We start from the raw sequence: 9,381 nt of genomic DNA on the forward strand, positions 1-9,381 counted from the left end.
CCATGATATGCTGGATTTGGAAATTCGGCATATTAATGAGGAGTTCCTCCGGAACCCGCTCCAAGAATCCAGGGTTTTTTCTGCTAGCGATCCTATCTTCCACCATCCGGATGCCTACCACCTTGTTAGCTTCCCAATTCAGCTTCCTCGCTGCCCTTTCTTCATTCAAAATCAATTTGAAGAAAGGGTGTTTATACAACGGCGAGTGGGTATCTTTGACTGCGCCTGTGCCACAGAGGCTGTACAAAGTGAAGGGGCAGGCTTGAGTCTCTTGCTTAGATGATTTCCACTGCTTCCGGTGAAGATCCCTCGACATCTCTTAGTGGGTTGGGTCATTGATGGAAGCCCTCTCTTCATCGTAGGTCATCGTCCTCTCATCCTCTTGAGAATATTTTCTAAGACCAGAATCTCCATAAATAACCTTTTATTCCGACCTCCAGAGCAAGAAGACGATTCGTGCGTATTACCTTGGTTATCCTTTCCTGCTTGATTGAGGATGAGAATAGATCGCCCAAACACCAAGTAAATCCAAAGAGCTCTACTTTATGCTTCTTACTTCTCTACAAGAAATTGTACTAGTGATGCCCTATAATTCCATTCCCAAGACCTTACAACTTCCCGCTCCTAGATGAAAGAGATAAGTAAAGGGAGTTACGCTCAAAACACGGGGAAATATCTGCAATATGTTTTAGCCTCTATAGCCTCACGCTTACTGAAAGTACTAAAAGGTGGGGCCCCCATTTCCAAAGATCCAATATCTTCTAGTGACTGGGGGAAGCTACTAGTGATTTATCCATAAGCAAAACCTACCCTGGGCGAATGAGAAATTAGTTTGAGAGATTTTGGAAACCGGCTACTATTTTTCCCCCTTACCCCTACTAAAGTAGCTCCCGAAGATTTCTCTAAAATGCTTATGAGCAACTTTTCTTTTGATCTTGCCACCCTAGCCTTGAGTTTTAAACCAAGATAGCTCTCGCCATGATAAGTGTTCCTTACTTTTGAATAATAACCAACTTTTTTACTCATCTTGATGGACTGATCTAGCCACGCAACTTTCCGCCTAGGGGCAGGAGTGTCATTTGACTTTGGCCCCACCAAAGATAGCCAAGATTGACCAAAACTCATGTTTCCAGGTCCTATCACATCTTTCTCTAGACCTTTCTCAGGTCCATCCTTGGACAGCGTGCCAATGAGATTTGATTGGTTAGGTTTGAAATTTGAATTCAGCAAGGGGTCCAAGGGATCACCAGGGAGCCAACCCTGAGCCTTCGAAGGGCTTTCAACCAGTGGTGATGGCGAATTGCCCGAGCCAGGAGGACCTGAGGAGGTTTCAACCAAAGAAGGCGGTCGGTTACCCGAGGAGCTGAAGGGCTAAAAAATGGTTGAGCACTCACCTATCTGTTCCGGAATTTCAATCCCGATGGTATAGACATGATCTAGGATCCTAATTTTAACGAAGGAACCTGAAACGGGGAGCTAGGATTTTGGCCGAGGCAAAACTCATACAATTTGGTGATTGCCTTCCATCTTTGTTTCTTGGACCTTACCAAAAAAACTCCTTATAGCCTCCACCGTTGATATGGCCCAAGCATGTAATGGAATACCGTAGAAATTAACCTAGAGAGCTTCCTCGCCTTGAATAAACTCCCTATTCCACAGTGTGTGTGTGTGTGTGTGTGTGTGTGTGTGTGTGTGTGTGAGAGAGAGAGAGAGAGAGAGAGAGAGAGAGGGAGCAATTGATTCCCTAGTGCCTCAGGTCCCTTAGTGAGGATCTGTGAGGCCTGCAGTTCTGATTCAAACATAAACAGGAGCTCATCGTCCGCCAAGATACAGGGGCATTGTAAAGATGAAATATCCCAAGACTTTTGAGCCCAAAGCCAAAGGTCCTCTAAAGATCCATTGTGGTCTTTCTTTTTCCCTATTAGACAGGCTGTTAGGGTATCCATTCAAGCTTCCAGTTCCTTACCCGAGATGGAGAGGATCGAGTTCCCTCCAACCTTATGTGAGAAAATATGACCAAAGTCAGGCCACCGTTCGCCCTCACCACAGTCAACCTTCAGAGGAGGTATTGGGCTAGTACAAGGTACCAATTTGGAAGGGTTTCTAAACCGTTGGCACCAACGACATTTATCCCGCCACTTGAAGTTGAGCTTCTTACAAGAGGGCCAAAACCAGTCCCCAAAGCTATTGCCTACCCCTAGCTCAGCTTTCCCTTTAAGATCTCACACACACACACACACACACACAACATCACCCCCCCCCCCCCCCCCCCCCCCCCAAAAAAAAAAAAAATAAATAAATAAATAAATAACGAAGCCGATGGAGAGCTCGATTTCACTTTAGCTTGCTTGTAGGTTCTGCATCTTTTCCGCTAGCTGAATTATGGTAGTGGCAATGGAGACACTGCCAGCCAACCCTCCATTGTTTTGCCACCTAGGGTTTAGTTGCTAAATGATTTATTTGTACTCGGATGGTAGATCTTTTGGCTAGATCGAAGGTATATCTGGCTTGCTTTGTCTCCTTGGTACCCACTGTTGCTCTCCTTCTTGTCTTGATACAAGAGTATGGTCCCTTACCCTACTAGTTCTTATTTTGTTCGCTCTTTTTTCCACAAGTTGATTGGTGGCGTGGGGCCTAGGACCCACTTGACTAACATATGATGATCATCACCCCCCACTCGGGTTGCCGCTTTCGCTTGGACGGTGGCGAATAAAGGAATCAACACTTGTGATCGACTCAAAAGAAGAAGGATCCATCTCGCTAGTCGTTGCATCCTATGCAAGAAGAGTGAAGATTTCCTGGATCATCTTTCTCCATTGCTCATTCACACCGCAGATCTTGAGCTTCATCATTGGAAGTTTTAGTTTGTTTGGGTTTTCCACAAAGAAATCAAGAAGACAATCCTACATTGGATTACCGGACCTTTTGGTAAAGCAGGGTGGAATTTTTGGAAGTTAGCACCCTTTGTTGTGATTTGGCACCTACAGAAGGAGAGGAACAACTTTATATTTGAAGACAAAAAGAGAAGCATTGGGAGAATCATAATTGAAATTCGGATTGACCGTGTCTCACGGGATAGAAATTTTATCCTATTATAACATGGGGGACAGCCTAAGAAATTGGAGCACAGTCGTGAATGAAAAAAGGAGGAAGCTTGTAATCACACCTAACTGGTGCCCTCCACCCTTAGGGTGGGTGAAGTTTAATTTTTATGGGAGCTCCAAAGGCAACCCAAATCGAGCAGGTATCGGTGCGGCATCTTCCACGATAATAGTTGTCGTGCCATATTTTCTTTCTCCGGCCCATCTGGGGAAGGTGATTTCAATTAGGTGGAAGCAAGAGCTCTCCTTTGGGAATTGAGATGGTACATGAGATCGATGGTGTGGCCTCTAATCATCGAAGAGGACTCACCAAGCGTGTTGGCATTGGCATCTAAAAGTCTCCTCGCCCCTAGAAGTTACACGTAAGTTACAAGTATCTTATTGGAAATCTTTGGCCTTGTACAATCATTCGCCCGAAGTTTATTCATATGAAGATGTCTGAAAACGAGCCAGCTAACAAGTTGCGAAAGATGGCGTGGACAAGGAAGTGTTGGTCACATATGACTCTAGATGATGATAAACTGCTAGCGAATATGGTTGATTCACTTGATTGCATAGGAGATCAAAAACTGTTAGGGTCTTCTATTGTAGTCATCGGGAAGAGAGGTGGGTGTGGGTGTTTGGGGAGGGGGGTGGGTTACGTCTAGTCCTTGATCATTCTTTATCAATAAATGAACTAGTAATTTTTCGAAAAAAAAAAAAAAAAATTATTGATAGCAACCTGAGAAAGCTTCTTGGTTCATGTTTGATTCTTGCCTCAAATATATGTTTTTTTTCTTTTTCTGTCATTCGATTTTCTCCACTAAGCCAGTTCAGATTGTGTTGCGACATTTGCCATTTTCTGAAACTACTAACTCCAACGCTTGCTTGAAATTCTTCTGCCTTTGACATCTGTGGCTATTCTCATAATACTCATATTATGCAGGAGTTACTACAAATGCACAAACAATGGATGCCCAGTTAGGAAGCACGTTGAGAGGGCATCACATGATCCGAAGGCCGTTATAACCACATACGAGGGAAAACATAACCGCGATGTACCCGCCGCAAGAACTAGTAGCCACAACACGCCTGTGCCCGTGATATTAAATGAAGCCAGTGCACTAAATGTTCACATGTCAGCAGCTTTGAACAGCATGTTGTGTACTGACGACACTGCAATGGCAATTCCTCAGCACTACAACCAAACAGAAGAAACCGATGGGATTAGCCTTGATCTTGGTGTTGGGATCAGTTTGAATTCTGAAAATAGATCAAACAAGAAGCAGCAAACACCAGATAAAGAACAAATCCGAAGCCATGTCCAAATAACTGGAAGTTCCGGTTGTGGTAAGGTGATTCAAGCAACCCCAATTGCAGCATATTATGGAAGTTTCAGAGATGGTAGGGATCATTATGGATCTAGAGAATTTCAGGGAGAATGTTTTAGCTTCAATGCTCCATCTTTAAGCCATTCATCCAACTCGTATCGACAAAACATTGGCAGATTAGTACTGGGTCCCTGAGATTGATAAATACAGGTCGCAGGAAAAACCAGTATAACTGCTTGCATTATACGACTGCAGACTGATTGGCATTGTTCTTCAATTCTGGCTAAAAACAAGTTACATTGATCTTCTGCGGGGAAGGCGTGAATCGCATGTTGTAATATAACTGTGGGTCGGAACACTCTTCTTGTGTGATAGCTTTGTTGCTTTATCATGTAATTGTCCATTAAAATCTGCTATTTGCATGTTTGAAACAGTGTTTAAAAACTCCTTGACTCGACAAGGAACTCCCCCGAGTCGACTCCTTTTTGCCTTGGCCGCGTTCCGCATTGCACCACATCCGCATTCCGCGTTTTGCCCTAATTAGTCATTAAACTCCTTTGACTCTCCCAAGTTATGACCGCGTCAACCGCGTTGTTGGCCGCGTCCGCGCCGAGTCGACAAGGATTTTTCCTGGCCGCGTTCCGCGTCAAATCCGTGTTTTTAAACACTGGTTTGAAAGCCTTTTGTTGTCCTTGCAAGCAGATGATTCTGTACATATTCTAAAATTACTGCAGGAAAGATGTGTTGGGCAAAGACTGTTATCTACCTACTCTGGATCATTTGGAAAAGAAGCTGGCTGGAAAAAATCCCTCTTTGCAGATTATCAAAAGGCTTCATAGTCATACCTAATCTGCTATATATTTAGAGCTGTCTACGGATGCCACAAAATTTGATCCTTACCTTTGGATAAGTTTATTTTAAGTTAATCTCATTGTATATGGGACATTAAGGCCTCTTTGGATGTCATTAACTATATCATTTAGTGCTGTCTGCCTGTCTTTGGGTCCTCGTGTTTGAGTTTCTAATGGGGGGCTAAAAGAAATTCGGATTTGGAACAAGCTTGGGTTTTAAATCAATGGTTTAGATTGATTTTAAGCTAAAATATATCTTTTTAGACTAAAAACCAATGTGTGAGATCAAAGGCCTAAACGCCACGTTTTTTTAAATGAATATGTATTGGCCAAGTTAACTACTGTTGCTGCTGAAATCTGGACAGATTGCCAGGAGTAGACCCGCATTGAGCTGGCTATGGAAGAACGACCTGCAAAAAACGGAAGAGCATCAGAAAGAGGGCTAGAGTTGGACTCCTTGTAACTCTCCGATGCCCAAGTCAGATGCAACAACAGCAACATGAGCTAGAGAGAACTGAATGAGAATGAATTGTTAATAAGACTTTGAAGTTTGTCCTAGAGTCCAAGGCATTAAAGGAATCTTGTCTTTTGTGGAGTCTTGTTGATTGGGTGAGTTTCCTGGAATATCAGTTTCCAAGTTTATCCCACTAAGGTGGTTCGTAGTTTCTTGGGCTTCTGGAAGGGCTTTGCTTGCGAAATTACCATTTTATCCTAACCGAAATTTACCCCCAACAAGTATGTTTCTAGACTTTAGAAGATGTATAAAATGCAAGGAAAGCTGATTAGAGGTCAATTATCTGCCATTTAATGTGAAGATTATCCAAACGTTGGCTTTTAGTTAGGTCAGTTTTGAGTGCTGGGTAGAGAGGGAGAGGCTTGACAGGGCCGGAATGAGGGGAGCATAAAAAACCTCTTGAAAGCAGGAGAAACAAAAAACCAATTTGCAGGTCATTTTTTCCATTGTGTCCAGGGATTTCTCATTCTATCTCTATGCTCTATCGACTAGTGCTCTCTTAAACCTCTCCCCTTTCCCTCCTTTTAAGCTTTCTCTTTGGCAATTGGCCTATCAATATTCCATGAAATAATTTTTCATGGTTTCCAAACATGCCCTATATATGCTCTTTTGACTGTTCATTTTTCACTTATTTCCTCTACATTTTGACCTTCGCTAACCCCATTTTAGGCCGCTTTTAAAAGTTTCTAACCACTTTCAATCCATTTTTGACCCGTTTGTGCTCGGATTTAAATGTTTTTTTACTATGTACATCGCATTTTTTACGAGCTCATTCGATTGTTTGAAACCATCACCATTCTTCTCCGAGAGGAAAGAGTTCGCAGTAGAGACAGATAAACCCACCCGAATAGAAGCGGGTACAGGTTTCTATCTACGGTATTGGGATCGGAGAGCTGATCCTTGAAAAGACAATAATCTATGATAGGAGGGATGAGGTCACCTGTTACGAACCCGGATTGGTTCGAAACGTGATTTGATCTTCTTAGAGGGAAGATCAACCTCTTGATCCACTTCGAGGGAAGGATCAATCCTCCTCTGTGTACAAAGACATGAAATAAGTTTCTTCGTTAATTTGAACATAGCCAATTACAACTTATTTATACGACTAACAAGCAAGAGACCTAATCTTATGAAACTCTTAAAATATAACTACTAACCCTTATCCAAATAGTCCCACTAAATTTAAAACTTAACACAAAATCCTAGGTACGTAACATTCTACCTCTCTTGAAATCAACCTTGTCCTCAAGGTTGGAGATTAAGCCACATGTGAAAAATGAAATCTTCTTGCGCAAGCCATTCCAAAATTCCTTTCTCTTTTCTTTTTCTTTTCGCTTTGTGCTCATTTTCTGCTTTTCTTTGCCTTGCGATTAGTCATCATGATCTCATCGTGCAGTTCATCGAATCTCCTTGGTTGAGCTTTTTTGAAGTAATTTATATTTTGATGACGGATGGTTGTGGGTGAGAATCTTTTCGATTGCGTTTGACAGATTGAGAGGAAGATGAACGGTAAACTCCTCGGCAATGACCTTTCTTTTGTGCCTTATTCTCCTTTTTTTCTATCTGCTTTCTTTCTCTCTTCTTTTCTCCCATTTTTCTGTTTCTTCTTTTCTTTTTCATCACACAAGCTTTCTCGACGATCCTCTCATTGAATTCTTCATTCAACTTCTTCAAACACAGGGGCTCCTCTATCTTTACGCCAAGCGAGAGTGCCATCTTGTTGAACTTGGCATTTATGGAAGCTAGTTGCCTTTTGATTTCTCTTCGTCTCATCCCGCGGATCCATTGTTCCTTCGATTTTCTTCTCCATGGCGCCGGATCGTGCTGCTCTGATACCAATTGTTAGAAACCCTGATTGGTTCGTAACGTGATTTGATCTTCTTAGAGGGAAGTTAGCCTCATGATCCACTTTGAGGAAAGGGTCGGTCCTCCTTTGTGTACAAAGACACATCTTGGAATAAGTTTCTTCGTTAATTTGAAAATAGCCAATTACAACTTATTTATACGACTAACAAGCAAGAGACCTAATCTTATAAAACTCTTAAAATATAACTACTAACCCTTATCCAAAGAGTCCCATTATCTGTAAAAAGTAACACAAAATCCTAGGTACGTAACATCACCCCGGATATGAGGGATGGCTGAGGGTCCAAGGACCGACCACAAGACTACGCAACCATTAGCACCAGGCATTCAACTTAGGGTCCCGTAGTACTCTAGTGATCTCATTACGGGGACAGATTGCCCTTTCTTAGGGGGGGCAGATCCCCCCTCTCCCTATTCAAAGCTTCACACTGAGTAGCGAGGTATTCTTTTAGGGCAAGTTTTGCTACCATGAATTTTTTTTCATGATAGATTAGCTTCTTCATATGGTCAAGGAGGCTTGGAGAGGAATTTGTTTTCCGGAATACGAGAGGGACTCAGTGAGGAGAGGGCAAGAAAAGCCTGAAAAAATCTGGAAACAAAAAACTCCACTTTAAATGTCATATTTCCCTAAATTTTTAGCCACTTACCCTCATCTCATTCCTGCCCTCTCAAATCTCTCCTCCTCCACCTGCCTTACCCCTCTTACTCTACTTGGAGACACTGATTTATCATGGAAAAAAAAATTCCCAGACTGCCGTATATGGCCTTAAGGTCTGATCTCTCCTTTCTTTTAAAACCTGCACATTGCTTTCGACGTGTAATTCCAAGCTACATGCTTCCTAATAACATGTTCTAAAACACTTATTCGTGAGCACACTGTTGTTTTTAAGTGTGATACTCCTTGTGCTTTACATTCATGCTAAACTTGTTTTGCCATGCACTAAGGGCACGTTTGGCTTCCAGGAATTTGTTTGCATGACAAATCTGTAGACTGCAAGGAGAGAGGAGGGTGGAGACCGTGGAGTTGCTAGAAATCAGTGAAGGAAATCCAGGAATGGGTGTCTCTAGCAATGAGATGGGGCTAAAAATCAGGAAATGAAAAACTCTACTCAAAATCCGGCCAACCTTTTCCCTACTTTTAGCCGCATTTCATCCCCATTTCTGGATATCCTTTCCTGATTTTTGTCCGGCCAACCTTTTTCCCCATTTGTAGCCGCAACTCATCCCCATTTCTGGATTTCCTTTCCTGATTTTTGGCAACTTCACGACTCATCTCTACTTGAACACTACCAATTTATCCTCAAAACAAATTCCTGGTGGCCATACAAGGCCTAATTGTCTCACTTGTGCAGACACTTGTACAAAATACTTTTAGTACATTTACAATAAGAACCATAGTAGGGCTGAATCGATGGCCATTGGCCGATTCCGGTCTTGGCTGGCCGATCGGTTGGCCGATCGGCCCATGGATTGACGATCGGCCAGGATCATCCAGATCGACCACAGAGCACTCTACTTACCATTTTCATCAGTTTATGTGCATTCAAACTGTACTTTTTCTTGCCGCGTACAGGGTTTGCATGAGAGGGAGCAAGAGAAGGCCCACAAGGCCGAACTCAAAGAGATGCTTGAACATCAAGCATATAGCTATAGCGGGTCAGAGGAACGTTTACGGGGTTTGATAAAGCAATTTGAACACTTTCACCTTACAGACCAACAAAAAGAAACTCACTAACACA

The 9,381-nt window shown here is 42.6% G+C and overlaps 1 protein-coding gene across 1 annotated transcript; it reads left to right on the forward strand.

The window, feature by feature from the left end:
• Positions 1 to 3,147: 3,147 nt before the first annotated feature.
• On the forward strand, positions 3,148 to 4,819 carry LOC143851904 (WRKY transcription factor SUSIBA2-like). Its single transcript, XM_077361397.1, has 2 exons — positions 3,148 to 3,463; positions 4,027 to 4,819. Exons 1-2 carry the CDS (start codon positions 3,369 to 3,371, stop codon positions 4,604 to 4,606), a joined length of 675 nt encoding a protein of 224 aa, XP_077217512.1. The 5' UTR covers positions 3,148 to 3,368; the 3' UTR covers positions 4,607 to 4,819.
• Positions 4,820 to 9,381: the final 4,562 nt, after the last annotated feature.

Source organism: Tasmannia lanceolata, unplaced genomic scaffold (assembly GCF_043159265.1).
Source record: "Tasmannia lanceolata isolate RefF3 unplaced genomic scaffold, GAP_Taslan_0.1 ptg000018l, whole genome shotgun sequence".
Classification (NCBI taxonomy): Eukaryota; Viridiplantae; Streptophyta; class Magnoliopsida; order Canellales; family Winteraceae; genus Tasmannia; species Tasmannia lanceolata.